General features: G+C 48.5%; 1 protein-coding gene across 4 annotated transcripts in view; it reads left to right on the top strand.

Annotated features, from left to right (window-relative positions):
• The window catches only part of PHACTR4 (phosphatase and actin regulator 4), a 122,364-nt gene extending 98,341 nt beyond the window's left edge, over positions 1–24,023 (top strand). For all 4 annotated transcript variants that reach the window (XM_048501322.1, XM_048501323.1, XM_048501324.1 and 1 more), the window contains 8 exons: positions 1,754–2,336; positions 3,757–3,974; positions 5,187–5,343; positions 13,142–13,197; positions 15,310–15,371; positions 15,796–15,933; positions 18,553–18,629; positions 21,949–24,023. In XM_048501322.1, the coding sequence (XP_048357279.1) occupies positions 1,754–2,336; positions 3,757–3,974; positions 5,187–5,343; positions 13,142–13,197; positions 15,310–15,371; positions 15,796–15,933; positions 18,553–18,629; positions 21,949–21,964 (1,307 nt within the window). In that variant the 3' untranslated portion in view covers positions 21,965–24,023. The remainder of the gene's footprint in view (positions 1–1,753; positions 2,337–3,756; positions 3,975–5,186; positions 5,344–13,141; positions 13,198–15,309; positions 15,372–15,795; positions 15,934–18,552; positions 18,630–21,948) is intronic.
• Positions 24,024–25,612: the final 1,589 nt, after the last annotated feature.

Here is a 25,612-nt window from a genome sequence, read left to right as displayed (position 1 = left end):
AGCAGGCTGGGTTCCTGTTCAGCTGCTTAGAACTGTATTCGTGGGAGTGTTCTGTAACCTGGCTGTTGCTAGACCCCTGCTTTATTTCTAAGTTAGGAAGATGTCTGTTTTGGTCAATGCTGTGAGAATAACTGGAGAAATAGGCCCATGTTTGGTGCCTGTAGCAGCCAGGATCAGCGAATTCCATCAAAAATATTGGGCCTTTGATCTGCGAGAGGAGGAGGGTTAGGAACTGGAAGCATAAAATGGCCACTGGTCTTTGCTAACGGACTCTTGTTACAAGCTCCTGCAATCAAAGTGAACACCGTATATAAGTGCTTCTTGCTACATATCACAGGCTCATTGTGCTGAAGGATGACCTAGGAAGCTCGCCTAAACATGGGCCCTGCGGTCCCCCAGGGTTATCTTCCTCCTCCCCTCCCTCCCTCTGACCTGACTTTTCCTTATCTGTTTCTTATTAACTCTAGTTTGATAAGCATAAGAGGATAAAGAAGAAATAAGATGGATAAGAATGCCAATATGGTGTTTTGATTAGAGGGGTGTCGAACTCGCAGCCCTCCAGATGTTCATGAACTACAGTTCCCATCAGTCCCTCCCAACATGAACATTGGCTACACTGGCAAGGGCTGATGAGAATTGTAGTTCATGAACATCTGGAGGGCCATGAGTTCGACACCTGACTAGGATCTGGAGACCCAGGCTCAAATTCCCACTTGGCCATGGAACTCCCTAGGTGACCTTGGGCCAGTCACATCCTCACAGGGTTGTTGTAAGGAAAAATTGAGATGGGGAGAACAATGTAAGCTTCTTTGGGTCCCCACTGGGAGAAAAATGGGGTATCAATGAAATGAATGAGTTAAAATTAACGTAAATGAATAAATGAATAAAAAAATTAAAAATTAAATCTGGTGACAGTGGGTGAGTTATTCTGAATCACACTACAGATAAAGGGATCATATTTTGAAGGGTTCTGTACATTATAAACTCCCTGTAAATAGAAAACCAGAACAGCAAGTAAAGTGAAGGGTTTTTTTGCTTTCTCACCACTATGGTAGGTTTCTACTTACATGCAGCCTCTTATGATGCAAAAGAGAGGAAGAATGCAGAAATAGCATGGCAATTCTGTTGTCAAATCCAGGCGGTGGGGGGAAAAAATCACATATACACCCTGAGCCAGGAAGAAAGCACCAGATGACCCCTAACCTCCGTGTTGATGGCAGGAATTAGCAATCATTACATGGAATAACAAGCACAAATCCAGCATTTATTACTGCAATCCCCTTATATTGCTGGGTAATTTCTGATTTGTTGGAGTTTGATAGGGGAGTGTGTGGCATACCCAGAGAGCTATCCTAAGCAGAGTTATACTTTAGAAAGGCATAATTCTGTTTAAGGGTTACGCATAACTATCTAGTAATTCCCTAACATCAAAAGTTTGAACCCAAACAGTGGCGTACCGCCCTAGGGACATGGGGGTCACGCCGAGTGCCCCCCCCCCCGTGTGACGAAACCTAGTACGCATTAATAGCCATGTGTTCGCTGGTGTTCTTTACTCTGTTAGGCCATGTGCTTTTTCTGTTACTCGCTCATTAGCACTGAGTAACTTCTTTTTTACTTGGTGAGGACATAAGGTTTTTGCAAGACCTGCCTTGTCCCAGTCACCAGCGTGCATGCCTTCCTAAACCCTGTCTACAGATAAGGATGTCTGCTGTACCCAAATGTCATGCCAATCACCTCTCCTCTCTCTTTCTAGTTGAGTTGTCGCACGTGATCGGCAGCGGCTCGACTTTGCAGAAACCTTCCCCGCCTTTGCCTCCGAAAAGAGGCATCCCGCTGAATGTGTCTTCGTCCCTCGAAATGGCCGCAGTCCCCAGGTCGCCCAGCGACAGAATCCTGCCGCCATCCCATCGCCCTTCCTCAGCACCAGGGCACGTGATGCCTCCTCACCCGCAGCCCTCTCCGTCACCCCCTCTGCCTGCTCGCTTTCCTCCCGAACCCCAATACTCTCCACTGCCTGCTTCCGTCCACGAGGCAAGTCTCCTGCTTCCTTCCGAACTGCCGGTGGAGGCCCCCCAAGACAAGCTATCGAGTTTGGAGCCAGCCAGGAGGGCGGCCGATCAGGGCTTCGGAGAGCCTCTCGTGCCTTCTCGGCTGCCCCAGCTCCCTTTGCACATCCTTATCCAGCAGGCTCTGACGAGCCCCCTGCCAGCCACCCCGCCTGGGGAAGGGTCACACAGGGCTCATTCCTTGCTCTTTGAAAACAAAGGCTCCTTTGAGGAAAACAGCACCTTTGGCAGGACGAGGTCGCTTCCGGTTACCATTGAGATGCTGAAAGTGTGAGTTGTGTTGCCATGGCTCTTGGGGAAGTCTCTGCCCAGTCACTTTGGGGCCCCTTTTGATTCTCAGCTCCACGCATTTCTTCTGGTGCTATCCATGTTCAGAAAGCTATGGGGAGGAAGCCTGCTTCAGCATGTGGCCCTCATGACACCATTTGTAGCTTACTGTAAAGTTAGTGTCAGGTGAGCACCAAAACATGGTGACATGCTCCTTAGAGCTTAGGGTTTTGCATTGAATAAATACAGGAGCAGGGTGCTGGTATGGGAAAGATGCTCATGGGCTGGTTCTTGTGGTTCTGTCTTATAACATGAAGAGCTAGGAGTAAGACATTTGCTAGTCTCTTTTTGCTTACTGCTCCGCTTCAGAAAACAGCTATCTGAACTCATCAAATGCAGTTCTGCAGCCTGTAGAAAGTCTGCTAATGAAGCCCTATTTGCACATGTGTGTTTGTTTCTCCATGCTTTTGCTAGTTGCTGTGGGGCAGGGAGGGGGCAGAGCTGGAATCCTGTCTGAAGCGGCTGGACTTCCTACTCCCACCCCTTTGGTGTCTGAGACCTTAACGGGGCATTGTCCAGACCTGCAAGCATACAGCTTAAAAGGCCAAGCTCACAAGCTATTGAATTCTGTCTAAGTCTTAGTACATTGTTATCCCACCCTTCCTTCATCGAGGGACTGTATGCTTGGTTCTCCCTATCTGCCATTTTGGCCTCACAGCAACCCTGTGAGGTAGGTTAGACTGAGAGAGGGGGACTGGCCCAAGGTCACCCAAGGCAGAGCATTGATTTTAACCAACGTCTCTGCCAAGCCTTAGTCAAACCTTGTAATTGCTACACCTAATTCTGTGTGTAGAGTGTGCTTGTGCATGGCCCTGCTGACGAGCAACACTCCAAAAGGAAACAAAATCACCACCCCTAACCTGATTGCAACAATTTGAGTGCAGTAAATGGGGGGAAAGCTGAGCCATTAATAGCCTCAGTCATAGAATAATTGGATATGTCTGCGTGAGTAGGGAGAATAGGTGAGTCTGCACTGGATATATCTAGCCAGCAACTGTAGGTAGCCCATGTCATTGGGCGTAATATCATCTGTCTAGAGCAGGGGTTGGCAAAGAGTGAGGTTCTGTATTCATCTGTTAATTCCTCAAAAGAGAGTTAAAAACGACAACTAAAATCCCTAACTTTGTGACTTTGACTTTATGGTCCTTCCATGTTCCTAAAGTTCCCAATTCTGTTTTTGACCCCCCCGGAGGTCACACGCCTTGGCTTTCTGTAGGTACTTGTTCAATTTTAGGATTTTAAAAAATCCCTTCTCTTTAAAAATTTTATTTTATCCCATTTGTGACCGAGACACATAAACACAATGTGAAGACAGGGTGTGTAAACTCTTACAGGATTTTGGTAACTGTTGTCATTTCATTAGTCCAGATGATGACGAAGAGGTGGAGGACACCCAAGAAGACCCGCACCATTCCAATTCCCACGTTTACATTGGGGAGGACCCGATGGTCACAGTCATTCCCAGGCTAGTACTGCAGACCGTGCAGGATGAAGAAGAGGGGCCCAGTGACTCTGACTCTGAGGGACCTGTTCTGTACAGGGAGGACGACCAGGAGGAAGATGATGATGAAAGCCATAACAGTAAGAGATTGCCGCTCTAGGAATACAATCCAAAGGAACGTAGGAGGGGGCTCTGCTGGATCAAACCTAATGCCCCTCTGGTCCAGCACCCCATTTGTCACAGTGGCTTGCCAGTTGACCCTGAGAAAGGAGCTGGCAAGCAGTAGCCCTTGGCTGGCTATTTTGTGTGTGTGTTTCAGTCTGCTTTTGAAGTTAGGCTGAGTGGCTGACTGGCCCATAGACACCCAGCGAGTTCCTGTGACACAGCAGTCATTTCAACCTGGTTCTCCTGAATTTCGGAGCCACTGCTCATGTGTTCCAGATTTGGATACCTTTATTGGCATGTGAAAAATAAATTAGGATTATGAAGCATTAAAATCCCTAGGTTGTAAAAAGAAATAAATTTAGTGATTAAAACGGGTCCGTTCTTGTTTTAGCAAGACTTCATTTTTAGTGTCTGTGATAGAAATTTAGCAGCAGAGCTGGTGAGTCCTGGGTCCTTATCTGGCAAAAGGAAAGACGGTTCTGTTGTGTCCCTTGAGTTCTAGCATTATCAGAACTATCACACTCTTGATTTTAACCGTACTGTTGTGGTAGCCCCTTCCCCCATGAGCTAAGTCTCCAATCTGTCTTAAAAGGAAAAGTGTTCCAGCCCCTTACTGGTTTTGATTGAGTCCACAACCATCTAGTATCCTTTGTGGGATAGGGTATCTAGAATTGGGAAGGTGTTTCTGTCCCTTATTGCTTTTGATTGACCCCACAACTTTCTACAGCAGAGGTGTCCAACCCTGGCCCTCCAGATGTTCATGGACTGTGATGGCAGGGGCTTATTTGAATCACTGGCAGGGGCTTATGGAAATTGTAGTCCATGAATATCTGGAAGGCTAGGGTTGGACACCCCTGTTCTACAGTTGTAAAATGAAATATCTAGGACTGGGAAGGTGTTCCAGCCCCTTATTGGTTTTGAGTGACCCAACAACCTTCTATAGTATCTTCTGTGAAATGGGGTATCTGGAACCATGCATGATAATCCCACCAGGGGCTGTATATCTGCACTGAGATGAAAAGTCATGGAGTGGACAGGAATCAAAAGGAGATTTTCCGCTGTGACCATTTCTTTCTTTTCATGTCCTATATTTACAGTGGTGGAACAGTGCTGGAATAGATGTGGAGGGATATTGCTCCTGACTTATTAGCGATGAATATTTCTTTTCTCCATCTGTCTGTCTGCAGGTGCGCTAGCCAACAAGGTCAAGAGAAAGGATACCCTCGCCATGAAACTGGGCAACATGGCTCCACGGCAGGAGTTACCAGGAGAGAACACTTTCCCTCGGAAGAGCAAGGAGGAGTGGAATGAAATCCGACAGCAAATTGGGACAACGTTGATCAGGTAGGCAGAGCAGGAGAATGTGTGATTGGGGTGGAGGGCTGGGACTGCAGTATGGGAGCTGAGCAAACTGTCTCTGGGGAAGCGCTGATACTTTTTCTGAGAGAGAACGCTGCACTTAGCTCAGATACTGTAGTGATGCCCCTGCACAGCCGCCTGTGGTCGTCTTCTGGTTCTTGTTAGTCCATAGGGGTTTTTTTAAAAAAAAAATGATTAAAACAAATAAAAACCAGACTTTAAAACACAAATTACCACATGGTTGGACACCCCTGTTCTACAGTTGTAAAATGGGATATCTAGGAATGGGAAGGTGTTCCAGCTCCTTATTGGTTTTGGGCATTCTGGACATAAAATATTCAGTTTTTCAAACTTTTTGCCATGTACAGGTCAGGATAGCTTAGATGAATGAAGCTCATCAGCTTCTCCAAGCACTCTTCCTCCTTTGGGATTATATTTTTCTTCCAGTTTTGGGCAGGTATTAACCTTGCTGCTGCTATGGCATTGAGCACAAATTCACAGACTTCTTTCAGGAGGACATCCACTCATGGGATTGATTTTGGAGACCAAAGCACGGTGTATCTGCCCTGCAAGTATTAGAAGCACTGGCTCAGTCATTTGAACATGACTTTTAATTCATCCTTCCCCATACGGGGGAAAAAACCCCTCAGCAGTTTCTAGAACTGAAGAGTCTAAATAGGTCTTGGCACATAAAGAGGGGACCTCTGAAACATCTAGCTTCTACCTCGTTAATCTCTGCTCAGTAAAGGTAAACCCCGGCAAGTTTATCTCAATTGCTCAGGCATTTCACCCAATCAGTACAAAAACTACTTGCCAGTAGTTCGAGATCAAGTGGCAAGCCTGGGTTATTTGCACCCCCTCCCTGGATATAAAGAAGGCCCGTGCCCACCTCCTCCGGCTGAAATTTGCTGAAAGACCACCACTCCAATTTGCTTTATTGAAAAGCATGCTGGACGCTTGCTCACAAATGAATTCTTTGGGAGGAACTCACGCCTGCCTTTTCCCCAGTGTGTGTGTGTATGTGGTGGTGGGGATCTGTTTATAAAATGTTTACTGAGGTTCCAGGTTTCTCGAACTTGCCAGCCAGAGTTAGTTGTTGTTTAATGTGGTACTGCCGTTCATATACAACAGATTCTGGAAACTGAATCTGAATCAGCGGTATGAGTTGGGGTAGAGTGCATGAGAATGTTTTGGGATAGAAATCTGGCAGAGTCGTGTTGCTGTTATTTCCCATATACTTGTCTGGGACTTGTGGATCTTCCCCTATAGAAGAAGCCATTCCCTTGTGCAGAAAAAAACATCCCTCTGACATAAGTCTCTTAGAAGAACAGGGGTTGGGGTGGGGTAGGGTGAGGTGCTCCTTCCCTCAGCAGAAAGTGCCCCTGTAAGTGATAGGATGCACTCCGTTGCAAGTCGTTGAGTTAATAATAGTACCGAGCTGAGAAAGGGGTTGTAGTCGACCCACGTGGTCAGCGCAAGAACGAGACGAGACGCGGAGATAACATCTGGTGGAGATCGCCAGCAGCGGGAGCGCGGAGGTCCGTGTTCCTAGCGAATCTCCCGCGTGCTGGTTCCTGGCACCTTTATTGTGATTCTAATGGGGGCGTAGAGGCGGGACGGAGAGTCCGGAGAGCCGGGAGAGCCGGAGGGCGGAGATCATCATGTGATGCATGATCCTCACCTGGCTGCTAATGCGTCGGAGAAGAGCGTGGCGTCTGAGCCTAATCCTCACCTGGGGGCAAGACCATTGTCCCTGCGCCGGGTGACTGAGCCAGACAGTTCATGACCCGTGACTCACGGGGTTGAGGGGAGTGGGGTGCTGTAAGCGACCAGAAGGCCGGGGAGAGTCCTGCTGGTGTTCCAACGTTGTACCACGGTGCTGCTGGGTCAGCAGTGCATCACTATCTCCTCCTTTACATTTTGTGAAAGGGGACCCAAATGCTAGGTGATTTAAAGGGACGCCTGCGTCTCCTCACCGTCTGGTCAAGCTGACCGAAAGCTGCTTGTAACATTAGAACTTGGTTGCGGGGGTAAGTGGGAAATTGAGGGGCTTCTTACACCGCGTTACAGGCACATTAGACACACACTGAACTAAAACAAGATCCGATAACGAGGCATACAATTAAACCAATGCAGAGCTGTACAGTAGCACTCAACCATCCTCCCAGCAGCCAGCTCCTAGAGGGCTGGACCACCAATGGGGCAAAACATCATACTTCAGATTAGATACAACTTCTGCAATTCGCGCACTTTCATATGAATCAATTGGGAATTATCAGAGAGATTAAAGCAACACATATTACGCACATTTCACAACCTTGGTGATGCAACAACAATAAGTAATCAATAAGCTGCACGCGATTATCTAAGGTCGCTTGGACGAAGTTCCTGCTGCTCGGAGGCCAGGGCATCCAGAGCGTGTGGAGGTAGAGTTGATAGACTTCGGCATGGGCACAGGCCAGAGCGGCCGATAGTCTTAGTGTTGCATGAAACAAGTCCGGGGACTCCCACAGAAGTCGCAAGGGAAACATACCCGCCTTGGCTAGAGCCGGCTCGCAAGGCCAAGCTCCGGCAAAGGGGGGTCGGTGGGAGGGGCTGGGCGGCATCGGTGCTTGGGCTCCGAGGAGGTGAAGCCTGATGCAAAACAATGGTGAGACGGCAGTAGAGAGTCCCGGCAGGCAGATAAGGGCTGGAGAATGCAACAGCAACAGCAAATCACGATAACTTCTAAAATTAAGGCGTATGCAGTAACTTCCAACAGTCACTGGGGTCCGTATCATGAGTATTCAACAGATTCCCTTGGAGAATTGCGGCTCCAATGGGCATAAAGGGCAAGGCATCGTATTAATATGTTGGCAACAATATATACAAGACATGCATGTTTGTGGATAGGCTTAATACATTACATAAATGAAAACAATAGAAACATAGCTAAAACAGTACATGAGTCTAGATGTAAGGAAGGGGAAGGCAACGCCCGTGGTTTGCATAATTAAGTCCAATGCATGGCTCCCCTTGCTGCTTTGACTACCAAAGCTACAAGAAGCGGCATGCGTTAGAGTCCATGGGTTTTCTCAAGATGTAGGGAGAGCTACTGGATAGTCTTATAGCATTGTAGACCCAGTGACTCTCACGAGCAAGAAGTTGTGAGAAGAAGGCGTGTTCCAACAATTGTTCAAGCGGGCTGGAAAACAAGCGGAGGAGTTCCAAGGGTTAATCTATCAGGGAATGAAGTTCCTGGCTGCAATTCCAAGTTTCAGCCAAGGGGCTGCAGGAGAGGGGAGAGAGAATGGCGGCTGTAGATGAGGAGGCAGCGACACACAGCCAACCTTTGAGCCATAGCTGGCCCAGGGCTGCCATTCCCTGGGGGGGGGGGGGCAGCGAGGGCTGGCGATCTCCGTGGAAGAATGGGTGTACTGGTTCCAGGAGAGGTCCCACTCCCATCTCTTGGCCCCAGGCACAGGGGGGGTGGACTGGCTTTCTCAACAGGGCTGGCGAGGTCGTGGATCCTCCAGGGAGGCCCCGCTCCATCTCCTCCGGGATAGGGCTGGCCTGGTACATGGCGAGGCTGGACTCCTGTATAGAAGAGAGAAAAACAAGCGGCTTAATTCCCCAGGGTTTTATGCGTGCTTTGGCTGAGTTAGTTCTTATAGATGACAATGGAAAGTCTCGAGCCCTGAGTGGTAGGCGGGTACCTTTTGATAGAGAATAGAGAAGAGGCCTACTTTGGATATGGTCTGCTGGATAGAGACCTTGATTTGGTCCAATAGGGGAACCACTCCCCTTTCTGTATTTGTTTTGGCCAAAGCTTTTTCTTAGGGGTGCAGTTGGCCCATTCCGACCACTTATCACTTGGTAACACGCGAAGGCGCATTTACACAAGTGTTTACATTCAGTGCCGAAGGCTTGCAGGAGAAGGGAGAGATCACAACCAATGGCAACTGGCAAACAATCTTACAACTATAGTCATATCGTAATATTATAGCATTCATAGGGAAAGATTTAGAGAAAGATGCCAAAAGAAAACAGTTCCTGGGCTTGAGGGTTTTGATCACACGAGCAATTTGGAGAGGGGTTTGCAAGAAAAACCTTTTGTCCAGATCCCCAGATCTAAGGAGGTGGGTGCGCCAGCCGCATGAGAGTAGGAGGGTGTGCAGAAGGCCGAAGGCTGGGAAGGGGTTTGGAAGTCAGCTCTACCTTCCCTCCTGTAAAGGGGAGACTTTGGCCGGTTTGAGCTTCGCTTCCTGCACCTTCTGGCTGAGGCTGTGTAAAGATAGGTGTGGCTGGGAGACCCCCCCCCGGCAACGTGACTAGCCGTGGGCTCAGCTAGGAAATAATGAGGAGCATAGAAAATAATTCCCATGCCCGCGCCGTAATGTGGCAGTGTAAGGCTCAGATGGACGAAGGGCGAAAAAGGTTCTCAAAGGAGAGGAGTTTGAAGAAGAGTTTTGAAAGGTTTTAAACTAAGATGGAAGCGTTTCAGCAGGAGTCCCCATCGGGTATCCTAGGGAGCACTTATGACGAAGCTGTGTCCCGTTTAAAGGCGGATGCTGTAATGGAAGCGAAACCTTTCAAAGGCATTGGCACACACTTATAATCAGAAGAGAGAGAAACTTTAATTGAAGCAATAAGAGCATAGCTTGAGAAGCAATGGAAAAATCCCTCTTATGAGGGGAAACTTTAGGGTCTCTTTGAAAGGGGGGGCAAGACATACAGCAACATACATAGAGCATACCAAGGAGCACATATAAAATAACTTGAGGAGGGATTGGCACTCTGATTTGAGATCTTGCTCTCTGAGGTATCACCTGGCGATCTTTGCTGCCACTGGGAGCTTTGAGCTTAGGAGCTTTTGCACACAGGCTCAGAAGGCTATGAGATCTGGTTTTGAGCTCCTTACAGCTGGAGAGGGCCAAGGGGGCTTCTTCTTCAATGGGCGACTTTTTGGCTTAAGTGGCCATTGTCGCGAGCATCTTCCCCTTTCCATGCCTCATTGTCCTGTAGATTTGGCTATGGGGCATTCTGGGGAAGGAGGAGTTCAAAAGCGGCCAGTCCCTCTTCGGCCAGCATTTCTTTCTGTTGCTGAGATTCGAGTGACTGTGGACTCTGCAGAGATTTTGAAATGCGTGCACCATTCTGGGAGCACTGGTGGGAGGCATGGTGACTTTGGAAGTAGAAGGAGTTAGCAGAGCAGGTGCCATAGACGTAGGGGGGAGCAAGCTGGCAACCGGAACTCAGCCCAATGGTCTCCGTGGGGATGGGATCACTATATACTGAGAGCTGGGGACAGCGAAGATCTCAGCTGGGGAGCTCCCGGGGGAAGAGGTTTGAGGTCTGCCGGATGCTTGGTTCGGAGCTGGGAGATGCCCGGCGCTGCCTTGAGCCCAGCCCGGGCATTGGGAAGACGCCTCGTCTTAGACTTTCCTGGGGGGTCTTAAGCCCTCTGGAGGAAGACCCTCCTCCTCGTCAGGGCTGTGGTGGCCCCGCCCTCACTGGCAGCCTACAATTCCTCGAGGAGAAATGTCCTGGTTTGCCGCAATTGAGACACTCGCCTCGGGGCTGTCTCACATGGCAGCGAGAGAGCTGGCGGCTAGAAGGCTGGCTTGATGGGCTTAAAGAATCTACATCCTGGCAAGCTTTGAGCATGCCCGGCCAGCTTCGGAGGTTCCCTTCCTAGGCCTGTGATGACGCTGCGGCATCTCCAGCGGAGGCGTTCTCCTTGGCAAAGGCTTTAAGGAGTTCGGCCCTGGAGCCTCCCTCAAGTTGTCAACCTTGCCTCTTGAGGGGGGCCTCCTGGAGCCTGTTCACAAACTCAGCATAGGGCTCCTTTGAGGGGCTTCTGCCGGGTGCTAAGAAAAAACTTTGGGTTGGCTGTCCCATATTAGGGACTTTCAAAAACGCCTTGTGGTATGCATTCAGAGTATGCGACCGTAATGGAATTTGGCCACCTGGCAGGCGGCTTATTCTGTGCATTTAAGGGGTTAGCTAAAAGCTCTCAAGCAGCCATAAAGCTCTTGTGGTACAGGAGTGGCGCTCGCCAGAGGCGGCTGCCCTGCTAAAGCATTGCTGGCGGAACTTCGCTCTCCCAGATCCACAAATTGTGCAGGGCTCCAGGAGCATCGCGGAAGGTGGTCTTCCAGTCGCCCGAACCATTAAGTGATTCCTCGCGATTGCTCCTAGCATGCCTCTCTAATGTAGGGGGGGGGGCTAGTGATTCCTACGCCTCTCGCACGCATTTATGCGGAGCTCAGTGAAGGATGTTACTTAGCTTAAAGAGGCGGCAATCGACAACCTCCGAACAATGCCATATCCTCCCTCGATTTATCTGTGAAATGGACCGGGGCACAATGCGCAGAATATGCGGCATCGCTCTCTCCGCCAGGGTTTCTTTCTTTTGCAGATGCGTGGCTACATGCGCCTATGAGAGTTTTAGAAACCCGCATTACGTACGCTGACGGAGGTGCAGTGGCTTCGGAAAATGAAGAGCGAGGAGCAAGGGGAGGGGGGGGCGGCTGAGCCAATGGAGAATTTGAAATGGAAGTGGGCGGAGGAGCAAGGGGCAGAAGGAGTGACAGAAGGCCCAACGATTTGGTGGATAGAGAAAATCTGGTTGAAATTGAAGGTGAAAGATCGGGGGAGGCTGACCCTACGGGCAAGGAGCCATAGGGTCTGCAGGCTGATGGCTGATATAACATTGTCTCCACGGCTGTAGCAGTGACATCGCTGAGGCTCTGTCTGCTAAGAGTTCCGATGTTTTCCCCAGTTCCTTAAGATTCACCGTCCCCCTCTCTGGGTACCATGGACATTGAGCTTCAATCTCCTCAACCACTTGGCGTAGCTCCCTTCTCTTCACCGGGACCTACACGTGATTTAAGCTAACGCTTTCTAGTTCTCGGCTCAACGCAGCTTGTCATAAGCCCTGCTTTGCAAGCTCCCTTACTCACCCGGTGTTCCGCTTGACGAGAGTGTCCCTAGGGACGTGGTGTCTCTGAATCGCGCCGACCAGAGGACAGAAGCGATACCGGAACGGGTGGTCCCTGGATGCGCCGATCCAGCTGGACTTCGGTATCGCTGCCCTTTCCCCGAGGCACGGGAGCGAGGTGGGAGGTCTCGAGGGATCTCCCCGGTTTGAGGCACCCAGCTTGTAGTTGACCCATTGCGTGGTCGAAGCGTAAGAAACGAGACGAAGGCGGAGGACTTTTATCTGGTGGAGATCGCCAGCAGCTGGAGCGCTGGAGGTCCGGTGGTTCCTAGCTAATCTCCCGCGTGCTGGTTCCTGGCACCTTTTATTATGATTCTACTGGGGCGGTAGAGGGCGGGACGGGAGAGTCCGGGAGAGCCGGGAGAGCTGGGAGGGCTGGAGATCAGCATGTGATGCACAACTTCACCCTGGCTGCCTCGTACTGCAAGGGAGAAGTAGCGTAAGCCGCCTGGGCTCAATCCTCACCTTTTGGGGCAGACTATTGTCCGTTTTTCTGGGACGCTCGGTGACTGAGGGAGATAGTTCATGACCCGTAACTCATAATGGGTTGAGGGAGTGAAGTGCGGTGCGACCAGAAGGCCGTAGGTCCGTTGGTGTTCCAACGTTCTACCACGGTGCTGCTGGGTCAGCAGTGCATCACTACAAGGGGTGTCTAACCTGTCTTTGAAACTGTCTTTTGAGTGTGAATGAGCTGGAAAGCTGTAGTTTATCAGTAGCCATCACTGGAGAATGGGCTGGGTTAACGGTCATTCTTTCAGTTTGCCCTAAAACATTGCATTTGTGATTCTTTTCTTAAATTAGGCGGTTGAGTCAGAGACCATCAGCAGAAGAGTTGGAGCAAAGGAACATCCTTCAGCGTAAGTGAGAGCTGATTTTCTAACTACTGTTCCTTCATCTAATATGTAGTACTTCAGACTAGCTCAAGCTCATCAGATCTTGGAGGGAGGGAGGGGTGCGTGCCACCCCTCCCTCTCTTCCATTCCTTTGCATGCCATCCTCCCCCTCCTCTCCCTCAGCTAGAGTGGCCCCTCCCTTGCATACCTCCCCTCCCTCCCTCCCCCCCTTCCCCTTTCCTGCTGCAACATGTTTTAAAGCATCTGTGCAGAAAGGGCTAGCACAGGGGTCTGCAACCTGCGGCTCTCCAGATGTCCAATTGGCCCTTGTGGCAGGGGCTGATGGGAATTGTAGTCCATGAACATCTGGAGAGCCGCAGGTTGCAGAACCCTGGGCTAGCATGACTGGGTTAGTACTTGGATGGGAGACCACTTGGGACATCCAGGGTTGCTACACAGAGATACACAATGGCAAACCACATCTGTTCATATCTTGACTTACGGGGCCACCATGAGCCACCGTGACTTGATGGTGCTTGCTGCCACCTAGCTGCAAGGCACAGTCTTTGGCTGCTGTCCCACAAATACAGAGCAGAAACTTCACTTGCTACACCTGCTGCGCAACATTCTTCCTGCCCTGCCTCTTGCTTGCACTGGAGTTTCATTATGTTCCTAGCAGGCTGAAGCGCTGCCACAGGTGACCTAGATTGCAGCTAATGAATAATGTTTCAAAGGAAGGGCTTGCCACGTGAGGGCAGAAGCATTTTCAGTGGAGTTCTCTTTTTTTTTTTAAAGAAAAGATCCCTTTCTTTGTGATACCACTTATTTCTTCTGCTTAGGAAGGATGTAAGGGAAAGAGGGATCATTTGTTAGGAATGCAATGAATTGCAACAATGAAGAGGATGGGGAAATGTCAGAAGGGTCTGGGATGAGAGGCAGCGTGTATAGTACTGTCAGACTAGCATTTGGAAGACCCAGGTTTGAATTCCCATTCTGCTGTAGAAGCTCACCTTATGCCAACCACACACTCTTGGCCAAACCTACCTCGCCAGGTTGTTGTGAAGATAAAATGGAAGAACAGAGTAAGCTGTTTTGGGTCCCCATTGGAGAGAAAGGTTGGGTATAAATGAAGGTTAAATAAACACATTAAATATTTTTTACCCTGTTTTTCCTTTAAAGAATTTTTAGGATGCTGTACACAGTTCTCTAATTCATTTTGTCTTCACAATAAACCTGGGAGGTAGTTCCAGGTGAGTAGTCGTGTTAGTCTCTGGCAGCAATAATACGGGTCCACCTACACCTTGACGACCAACAACATTTTTTACAGCTTATGCTTAAACTGGAATAAAATTTGCTCGACTTCATGGTGCTGCTGCCCTGTGCTGGTGTATTCTGCTGTGAAGTAGGGCGGGCCAACAGTGTGCGGCTGGCCCAAGGTGAGCTTCGTGGAGTCAATGGGGATTTGAGCCTGCAAGTCTCACAGTGGTATCTGAATTGGTTGAGTGCAGCAGGCTACAATGTCCGGTTCAGTCATCATTGGCAGAGCAGAGGATATGAACTGGAGATGAGTTGATTTCAGAATTTGAAATCTGTGTTTCCCCGAAAATAAGACCTATCCCGAAAATAAGACCTATCATGATTTTTGGAGGATGCTTGAAATATAAGCCCTACTGGTAGTTACAGCTCAGGATGGTTCGATCCAGCAGGGTGCTCCCTGCCAATGAGGATGCAGCTTGCATCACATGAGATGGGGAAGCAACGGGCTGTGAGAGCCCACCTTAATGAATTGTGAAGGTACTGTATTTCCCCTAAAATAAGCCCTACCCCAAAAATAAGCCCTAATGCATCTTTTGGTGCAAAAATTAATATATGACCCTGTCTTATTTTCGGGGAAACATGGTACATACATGATACTATAATTCCATCCATACATCCACCCACCCACTCATCATCTTTCCTATCTATATACACATAGAGGCCATGTGCCTCTGACTTCTCTAATATGGTTTTGTCCTTCAGCAAATAGCTATAGCCCTGCCTCTCTCAGTGTTTGGCTGTGTTATTAATTCACACTCAGTTGGCGTTTCTGAGGCAAAGTGTTTCTTCAGAAGCTCATCAGATTGTTCTTCCCAACAGCAAAAAATGAGGCTGACCGGCAGGCGGAAAAGAGGGAAATCAAACGGAGGCTCACCCGAAAGGTATTGGAACTCTGCATGCTTTTATTAATGCACTCTGTGGCAGTTGGCTCATTGAAGCACGCTACATGTGGGTGGGGATTCATAAGATTTGTTCTTGGGTTCAATTCAGGCTTCTGGCGGCATTGACTTTGGCATGTGTGTAGCACTGAGCAGTGGGAGGTTGGAGAATGCTGTGCTTGAAAAGGGAATTTCTTTCTTTGTGTAAAGTGATGGAGAGGTCTATATGGTGTGTGTGTGTGCGCGCGCGTGCGCGTGCGCTCGCGCTCTTTCCATACAAGCTGCCCGGTGTTCCCCCTCACCCTTATTGGGCAGACAGAATAATCAGCCGAGCAATGCAATGTCTTTCATAGTTGTTCTGATCACAAAAAAGGAGCGTGGCTTTACTGAAGGGACACAAATGGATCTTCTCTGTGCCCTTTTTTAGCTTAGCCAAAGGCCCACAGTGGCTGAGCTGCAGGCAAGGAAGATCTTGACGTTCAATGAGTACGTTGAAGTAACAGATGCTCAGGACTACGACAGGCGAGCTGACAAGCCTTGGACAAAATTAACACCTGCTGACAAGGTGAGAGATGGGGGTGGGGAACGATGCACTGTTTGAGTTTTGGATGGGGCACTGTTTAAACTTGGGCGCTGCCTGTAGGTATGGAAGACCAATGCCCTGACCTGAATGGGCCAGGCTAGTCAGATCTTGGAAGCTGAGCAAGGTTAGTCCTGATTAGTACTTGGATAGGAGACCAGCAAGGAAGTCTAGGATGCTGTGCAGATGCAGGCAATGGCAAACCTGAAAACTACAAGATCGCTGTAGGTCAGCTGCGACTTGACAGCACTTGCCATCAAAATGGAAGTGCAAAGAGCTGTAAGCAGCGTTCTCCCTGCCCCCCTTTCCTCCATTTCTCATGACTCCTGCAGTACCATCTTACCCACTCACCCCTGTGTCATTGACACCTCCTGTGCAAAACCAAACAGGTGCAAGTAAATGCAGCGAACAGAGCAGGAATTATCAGTGAAGGAAAACTGTGGGGTTCATTCATGCACAAACTGGGAGCCTGCTTGAACAAGGTCTCCCCTGCGTGCGGATGAGGCCTGGTTTTGCTGTTTATGGAGACTGCGCATTAGATAAAACGGCCTTTATCCTACCACTCTACTCAGCAAAGCATGATGCCTTCATCTGGTTTAAGTGACTGGTTTGGCAGAGCAGCTCATGAAACTGCCTTCTGTTGAGTCAGGCAGTTGATCAAAGTCATTTGCACCTCTTCTGACTGGCAGCAGTTCTCCAGGGTCTCTGGTGGAGGTCTTCCATATCATCTGATACGGGTCTCTTTAACTGGAGATGCATCTACAATCTTCTGCTTGCCAAACAGATGCTCCACCAGTGAGCTACATTCTCTCTCCTAAATCAATGAGCACACAAGGCAGCCTTAGATCATTGGACTGTCAAGGTCCATAGGGTCTACTCTGACTGGCATCTGCTCTCCAGGGACTTGGGTTGAGGTCTTTCACATTGCCTACTGCCTGGCCTTTTATCTGGAGCTATCAGGAATGTGCAGGATCTTACTACATGCCAAGCAGAGGCACTGACCTAGGACCATACCACCTGCACTAAGGAAGAGAACTAAGTGGAAAGATGTCTCCTTAAGCTGGATGAAGGCTTTTAATTTTGCTAAGTGACAGGATACAGGCCAGGGACAGATTGTGAGGAATGGCTGGAGGGAGTGGAAGGAGTTAATTTAGACACTCCATTTTACTGCTTCAGAATTCTCAAAGCAAACAGACTGATTCTACCCCACCCCCTGTTACAATGACATTCAGCCCCTGCTGAAGCATGCTCAGTCCACAACTGTCCAGGGACGCAGCTCCCCACTTGGACCCATTCAAGGGTCCCTCCCCCGGAGCTGACCATGGCCTTGCACCAGCCAGTTGGCTTGGCCCTGAGTCTCAGAGGGGGATGGAGGGGCACCCAATGAAGGCCCCGCTCCCAGACTTAGGCCGGCTGCTGCCCAAGATGGCCCCGAGGGCCAAGAAGCATCTCCCCCGTCCCAAGCAGGGACCTCCTGCGCTCGTCCCAAGCAGGAGCCTGCAGCACCAGGTGTGCCAGAGCCCCGCTGAGCCACCCAGCAGCCGGGACGGCGAATGAGGGTGCACGGCAGCCCCGCCCCTGCCTTGAAAGGCAGGATGAGGATTGGCGGCCGAGGGCTGGCCGGGCTGCAACCCCGCAAGCCACACATGATTGGGGCAGCAGTGGGGGGAAGAGGTGGGACACAGTGGGCGGCGGGAAGGTTAAATGGAAGGGAAGGGGCGACAAAAGGGGTAGTGGATGAGAGGAGTGCTAGAGAGAGAGAGGAGAGGTGTAAGGTTGGAGAAAGTTGAAGACAGAAAGGACGTAGGGTTACAGCGCTTACAGGCCATAAGCCGCCCTGCGACCACCCAGGGTGAGGACGGTAATGACACCCACCGTGATGGGGAAGGAGGGAAGGAACACGCCCAACAAGGGGCATTGGATGAGATGGCCACTCTCAACAACTATCTATTTAGATAATGTTTGGTATCATATTTTTCTGCATGCCCATGGAGTCCACTGAGCCCCATGTTTGTGGATGACCTGATTCACTGGCTTTTATCAACTGCATGGGGAATAGCCTGTTTATATTATTGGGAGCTGTCCGAGGCCCTGATTGCTTAGAGAATACATGCACTCGCATGTATCGTCATTCTGAGCAGAGTTACATCCTTCTTAGCCAGTGGAAAATAGACTTTGAAAAGCTAAAGTTGGCATTTGCTGATATGAAAAATTTACAAGCTATAATTGTGATAAACAAATGTGTAGGCAGACATGTGAGAAAGTAAATAAATAAAAATAATGTTCACAGTAAGGAAGCTGGACAGCAGCTTTCCTTGCTTTCTGCGTAGGGACCTTTCTGGGCTCCTGACCAGATTCTTTCTTTTCAGCTCTGATTCTGGCTCATGATCAAAGAGTGCCTGAAGCGAAATGTAACACAGTGGCCAAGGAAAGGGCTGTTCTGGTCTTGAATAAGATGGCACTCAGACAGAAAAATCTGGCCAGAGCAGGGTTTTGAGAGTAACTAATGAAAGAAGTCACAGGAGTGGGATTGGAGCAACCTAGTGATATCCATATTTGTAACAATACCTCTTCTCTCTCTCTCCTTCCCCCCTCCCCATGCAGGCTGCCATCCGGAAGGAGCTGAATGAATTCAAAAGCTCTGAAATGGAAGTCCATGAAGACAGCAAGCAGTTCACTCGGTGTGTAAGCGGCGAGGCCCATTTGGTTGCATTCCCACTGTGCCTTATAGTGTTCCCCAGGGTTCTCCTTGATACAGTCAGGTTTTCAGTGTGCGGTGGCTCTGCGGCTGTGGAGAAACAGCCTACTTCTTTAAATTTCTAGCCTGTGGCGGGAGCCAACCCAAGCACAGAAGGCTCACTTTTTGAAATGGCACTGAATACCCTCACTGAGGAGGTGTCATGTTAATAAAGAAGGGAAGGTGGTCCTCCAGGAAATGGGGGAGCCTACTAGAATCAGGAATGTAAAATAATACTCCGCCGGAATATAATAATCTCAGCACATGAAGGGCATTTTGCCGGAGGGCTCCTACCTTCCCCCCTTCAGCAAAGGGCTACCAAGGTATTTCTACAACATATCTTCGCCGCACCTCCAACGTACCCGAATGCTAGCCCGACTGAACGCCCTACCCTCAGCAGTCCTGAGCGGCAGACTTCTTCAGATCCCGTACCAACAAAGAACGTGCCCCTGCTCACAAAAAAGCCATCGAAACAATCGAGCACACCCTCCCAGATTGCGAACTATATGCTTCATCTAGAAGACAACATGTAGACCCATACACTGAGAACGATGCCTACGCATCAGACAAGGTCAAATCTTTCTATCTGCTTTGTGATCACTCTCCTCAGAGATCCCTAGACCAGGGGTCGGGAACCTTTGTCACCCAGGGAGCCATTTGGACCCATTTTCCACAGAGGGGAGGGCACTTGGAGCCGCAGATACTTTTTGACATTTGAAATGAGGATAGCCCTGTATATGGGGTGGGGGGGGGTGGGGGGTTGCCTTTACACTTTACAGAGAAAATTGTATTTTATTTGTGTAGAGAACACATTTTGAACATTTTTTTGTGGGGGTGTGCGGGGGAAAGGGTGGAGCCTCGTGGGCGCGTGCACTGGAGGGAGAGAAGATGTGGAGGGAACCCTTTTTTTGTAGCGGATGGCTCAGTGGCGGCAGCTGCATGCCTGCTGTGGCAGTCATTGTGGCCACAGCTTGCCTGGGCAGCTGGGGTGAGACTTGGGACACCAGGACCTCTGAGTTGTCTGGCACGGAGTGCTCCCCTCTTTCTGACTTTCCCTGGCACCACCTTCTCCTCCGTTTTCCCCACCTCGTCCTTTTTCTTTCTCCCGGTTTCTCATGTCCTTCTCCCTCTTCGTCTCGCTACTCAGCACACTGACCTCTTCCGCGTGCAGCCCTCCACCTTTTATTCCCTCCAGAGCTTGCCAAGTCCTCTCCACCTCGGCCCCGTCTGGGTGTTGGGTTCCTCCTCCTGCTTCCCTCCCTCCTCCTCGCCTGTCCAGGCATCGGTTCCAGTGCCTGCTGGTGCCCTCTGCGGCTGTGGCCGTCGTCCCGCTGAGCGGGCACGACTCCCCTTGCCGCTCACCGCCCTGGCCGATTCGGCCAAGTCTGCTGCCTCCACGCCACGCCACCGCCAGCGGCCCTGTCCTCCCTCTGGTCCCAGCCAGCTGGCTGGGGCCAGGCTCGGTAGCTGCCTGCCGCTCCCTGCTGCTGTCGACCTTAGCAGGAGGAGGGCTGCCGCCAGCCGTCTCCATGGCGCTCTCACTTGCTGGAGCGCCCGCAGTCGGGGGATGACCTCGGTGAGGTCCGGGGAGGGGAGAGTCCCTGCTCCCGGACAGCTGTGTTGTGTCCGGAGCCACTGTGCAGGGGCGGGGGAGCCGCATGCGGCTCCCGAGCCGCACGTTCCCGACCCCTGCCCTAGGCGCTGGCACAACAGATTCGCCACAGATTTTAGTTTATTTATTTATTTATTGTTTTAACTGCTGGAAATTCTTTTACTTATTTTATTTACTTATTTTAACTTGATTCTCCTCAATCTCTCTGTTGTATTTTAAACTCATGCCAATAAAAGGTTGATGATGATGATGATATAATAATCTCAGGCCCCTTCTGCACATACAGAATAATGCATTTTCAATCCACTTTCACAATTGTTTGCAAGTGGATTTTGCTATTCCACACAGTAAAATCCAGCTGCAAAGTGGATTGAAAGTGCATTATTTTGCATGTGCGGAAGGTGCCACAGATAGGAAACTGTAGTGCAGTGCGAATCAGATACTTGTGTAAAACTACCAGGTCTATCTGCAGTAGCCCTGACCAGATGGCCCTGGTGAGCCTGATCTCATCAGACCTAGAAAAGCTAAGCAGGGTTGCCCCTGGTTAGTTCTTGGGTGGAAGACCACCAAGATAGTCCAGGATTGCAGATGCAGGTAATGGCAAGCCACCTGTGCTCCTCTCTTGCCTTGAAAACCTTACAGGGTCACCATAAGTCAGTTGCAACTTCACAGCATTTTACACACACAGTAGTTGACACCTAAAACCAAAAACACAATTCATCTATGAGACATGTGACAGTGTGCAACGGCGTTCTCCAGAACTCTTCATCAAACTGGATGTTACAAAAAACATTAAGTCCTAAAAGTGCTTGGAGACAAAGGCAGTTAGGTCATGATACTGAGTCCTGTTCAAGCCAGCAATGTATGCTAAGTGATGAGCAGATTCAAATGATGCTTGCTTCTTTCTGAAGCAAGTGGTACTACATTAGTTTCTCCACCTAGGAAAAATAAAGTCTCTTTCTTTTGAGAGCCAGCATGGTGTAGTGGGTAAGAGCAGGTGGACTGTAATCTGGAGAACCAGATTTAATTTCCTGCTCCTTCACATGAACTGTGAACTCTTATCTGGTAAACCAGATTTGTTTTCCCACTACTACACTCCTGAGGGGTGACCTTGGGCTAATCACAATTTGTTCAGAACTCTCTCTGCTCCACCTACTTCACAAGGTTTCTGTTGTGGGATGAGAAAGGGAAAGGAGTTTGTAAACTGCCTTGGTCCTCCTTACAGGAAAGGAAGGGAAGGTATACATCCAACCCCCTCTTCCTCTTTTTCTTCCTCCTCTTCCTGTAAAGCCAGGAAAGACCTACAAGTCCTGTTCAGGTAGAAAGGACAGAAAATTTTGGGAGATGTAAGGTGTTTGAATGAAGTATAAAGTCAACTGAGGCCACGTTGAGTGGCAGGTGATGTGAAAAGCCTCTCTGCCTGAGATCCTGGAGAACCACTGCCAGTCTGAGCGGACAGTATTGGCCCTAATAAACCAGTTGTCCAACTCATACAGCAGTTTCATGTGTTCCTGTGTTAGAACTCTTCACAAAACTTTCCTACAGTGTAATCAGCCATTTTGGCTACTCATCTTCTTTGGGCCTAGATGGAATGGATTTCTTTTACCATCTTTCAAATATTAACTGTGGGTTTTTTTCTCCTTTGTTGCAGGTATCATCGGCCATGAATGTGGTCTCTTTTTCTTTTTCAAACAAAGCAATACCATCAGAAAAGGAGAGGATTGCAGTGTTTGCTGTGTTAACCCAGCGAGGAGGGACCTTGAAGTTCGCTCAAGATTTGCCTTCATAACATATCCAGGAAGTGACTTTCTGCAGGGAACAGAAAGGGGTGTAGGATTAGAGCCTTTTTCAAAAGTAGCGCGACATCGGAAGGAATTTGTCTCAAGTGCCATTGGATCTCAATGGGAAAATGAAAAAAAAAACCCATCAACAAAACACTATACCTCACGCAATCAGCAATACGGCTTGTAGTCAGGGATTCGCCCTGTTGCCCAGATGTGTCATACAAGGTTCCATCATACGAATGGATAATGCACCCCACAATTCCTGTTCTGCAATCTCTGGCCATGTTGTCTACTGTAAATATGTTCTGTGAACTGTTTAATATCGCTTTGTCAAGGAAGAAAGAAGACTGGACTTCTTAGCAAGAGATCTGCAACTAGCAAAGAGATCTCTAAGCAAGAGATCTGCAACTAGCAAAGTGTGTGTGTGTGTGTGTGTGTGTGTGTGCCTGTGTGTGTGTGTCTGTGTGTGTGTCTGTCTGTCTGTGTGTTCACTGTATACAAAGCTCAAAAACCAATACCATCCTGGCAGGAAACTGACACATTATTGTTTTATGTCCTTTTGGCTTAGCTAATATTCAGAATCACTACTGACCAATTTTTCTGTTGTCCTATGGCGGAATTGTATATATTTTAAATGGCACGTGTTGAGTCTTGTAAAAACTTGTCATTTCCTTTTTCAGAGGACAGTAAAAACAAACTTGCTATAAACATTGCTTAAAAACACAAAACTTCTGCCTGTTTAACAGGAACTGCAAAGCCTGCAATGACGTCGTTGCCTTGGGGGAGCAGTGGCATGGGATATAATGCTTTTTTTTTTTAAAGAGTCATCGCTTCCTCTTTATTTTTCTTTTTTTAAAAAATGATTTTTCAAAGTTCGAGCAAAAAAGTTGCCTTTTCTAAACCCTGCAGCAAAACTGTATTTGATGGTTCTAAATTTTATTTTATCAGAAAAGGGCTGAAATGTGACTTTTTTAAACGGCAGAAGCAAATGGGATGCCTGTTCTTTTTTAAAATGAGTTTTTATGGAATGGTTAAGAAGGGCGCCCTGGATGGGAGGGGGGAGGTAATGATTATGGGGTTGGGGGGCAGGCTTTAATGTAAGCCGTTTTGTTTCGATTGCTGGTTCCTGGCTGAGCTTCTACTTCTCTTTCATTATGAATGGTCATGGGTGTACATGCTAGCCCATTTTGACTGCTAGCTCACACAGCTGAAGATGTCCCAGGTGACCCTGTGCTGGATTGATCTTGAGAAAAGAGGCCTTGATACACTTATACTACCATTTCGTCCCTAATTGCCAAACATCGGGGAGCAGGGTGATTCAGTGCAAGAGAGGGGCCAGACCTTGAATCTTTCAGTAGTTACATCACAAATGGGATTTTGTGACACATGGCTTCTCCCTCACCCCATCACTGAGAGAGGTTGCAGCCAGATGAACTTCTCTCTGCTATGCACTTTTCTCTTCTAAATTTAAAGTTTCATGCACCCCAGCCTCCTAACTGGATTTGCTCACCTTACTGGCAAGTCAGTATGGTTGTTAAGAGAGGGTGGACTGTAATTGGCATGTCAGGAGACCATGTCATGGAAATCCAAGTACAGTGTTCATGCCTCTGCCTTCTCTCCCCTCCACTTCAACTTTTTGAGCCTTTTTTGTTCTCCTCTCCCCCAGTCATGGTTCTGAGCAGCAAATCACTGTGAGAATATTTCCCATGGGATGGAAGCGTGGGGTTTGTCTTGTCCCTCTATAATAATCCTGAAGAACAAGGTGCAGAGAGAGAAGCTCTCGTGTGTAGAAAACACTGGAGTGCTGGTGCACTCTAGATCCAAACTGCTTTCATGATGTATAAAATATCTCTGTAGACGAAATCATTGCATTGTATATCTGTCTTCCTATCAACAAAATTTTATGAAATAAAATTATTTTAGGAATTTTTTTTAGAACAAAGCTTTCTCTCTCTTTTTTTTGCTCTGTTTCCTGCTACTTTACCTGATTTTGTGGCAGATTCTTTCTTGACTTGAGAAGCACAGTGGCTCCGATGTATGAGAGCATGGGCTTTGGGTGTTAAAAATGTTACGTTTCAGCCCCTGACATCTCCAAATTAAAAACTGAGGGTGCTTAGAAAGGAGACTTCTCTTTTGGAGATGGTGAGAACTGCTTCTAGGCAGCATGACTAGAATGTAGCATGGCAGACCAAACTGGTAAGAAATATTCAGAGAAAGGTCTTTGCTCTTACTGGCCCATGGCAATTCTGTTCAGGGCTATGAGATAAGGCAAGACTGGAAGAGCTTTCTATACGCATCCAAATGCAGTGGTAAAAAGATAGGAAAGCATTAACGTGCTTTCTAGTGGAAACTGAGAAATACCTAGAAAAGCCAGGTCCTCACCTGGATGGTCAAGGCTGGCCATATCTCGGAAGCTAAGCAGGGGAGTCTTCAGTCCAAATTCCCATTGAGCTTTCAGGTTTCTCGGGGCAATCCCTCTCTCTGCCTAATTCATCTTGTGTGAAGATAAAACGAATGGAGAAAACATGTAAAGCATCCCAAAGTCCTTGGTGTGATGAAACTATAATAGATGTCTCTTCTTGGAAGAAACTGTTCTGCTACCTGCCTGCACAGTGAAGCTGAACAGTGGGCTGTCTCCTTGTAAGTTTCCCCACTCCATCTTGTTCCTTGACTGCAGCCCTAGTTTTATATGGCTTTTGCCACTGGAGTTGCACAGTTCCTGCCATTTGTCTTTGTGGTCATCAAAAGCCCAAAGCCTTTGTCACCAGCAGAAAAGGTAATAAGGAGTGACCCATTATGCTTGTGCCTGTTTACAGTAGAAAGGCATCCCCAAATGAGAATCTACAGGACCTCTGTACCATCAATGCTTATCTTTGGCAGGGTGCAGCACCTATGTTCATGCCTGTGGAACTTGGCTGCACCTTTTTGACATAAATAAGTGCAGGAAAAACCAGAAGCAGTGAATATGAAAAGTTTTCTTTTCCTGTCTCCTGAATCCTATTATGCGTCCTCTTCAGTTGCATGAGTTTAATAGAAGAGCTCAAAACCTCATGAGAGTTACAGATCAGGCAAATCTAGCTCATGGCTCTATGCCCACCTGAATTTGTCTGTAGTTAGCTGTCTAGAATAAGAGTCATTTCAGTCCTTGTAAAAGTAAATGAAGCACAGAATAATTAAACACTGCAACTAAATGAAGGTTTTGTCAAAGGCTTTCACAGCCGGATTCAACTGGTTCTGGTGGGTTTTCTGGGCTGTTTGGCTGTGGTCTGGTGGATCTTGTTCCTAACGTTTCGCCTGCATCTATGGCTGGCATCTTCAGAGGTGTATCACAGAAGGAAGTCTGTTACACACTGTGTAACACATGGCACAGTGTGTAACAGATTTCCCTCTGTGATATACCTCTGAAGATGCCAGCCGCAGATGCAGGCGGAAAACCCACCAGAACCAACTAATTGAAGGTTGTTCATGTTACTCATCCCTGCTCCAGTGTATCTGTTCCCTCGCTATGAAGATGACACTCGAATTCCCCTG

Source organism: Sphaerodactylus townsendi, linkage group LG06 (assembly GCF_021028975.2).
Source record: "Sphaerodactylus townsendi isolate TG3544 linkage group LG06, MPM_Stown_v2.3, whole genome shotgun sequence".
Taxonomy (NCBI): domain Eukaryota; kingdom Metazoa; phylum Chordata; class Lepidosauria; order Squamata; family Sphaerodactylidae; genus Sphaerodactylus; species Sphaerodactylus townsendi.
The sequence above is the reverse complement of the archived record's forward strand: the minus strand, read 5'-3'. Positions and strand labels throughout refer to the sequence as shown.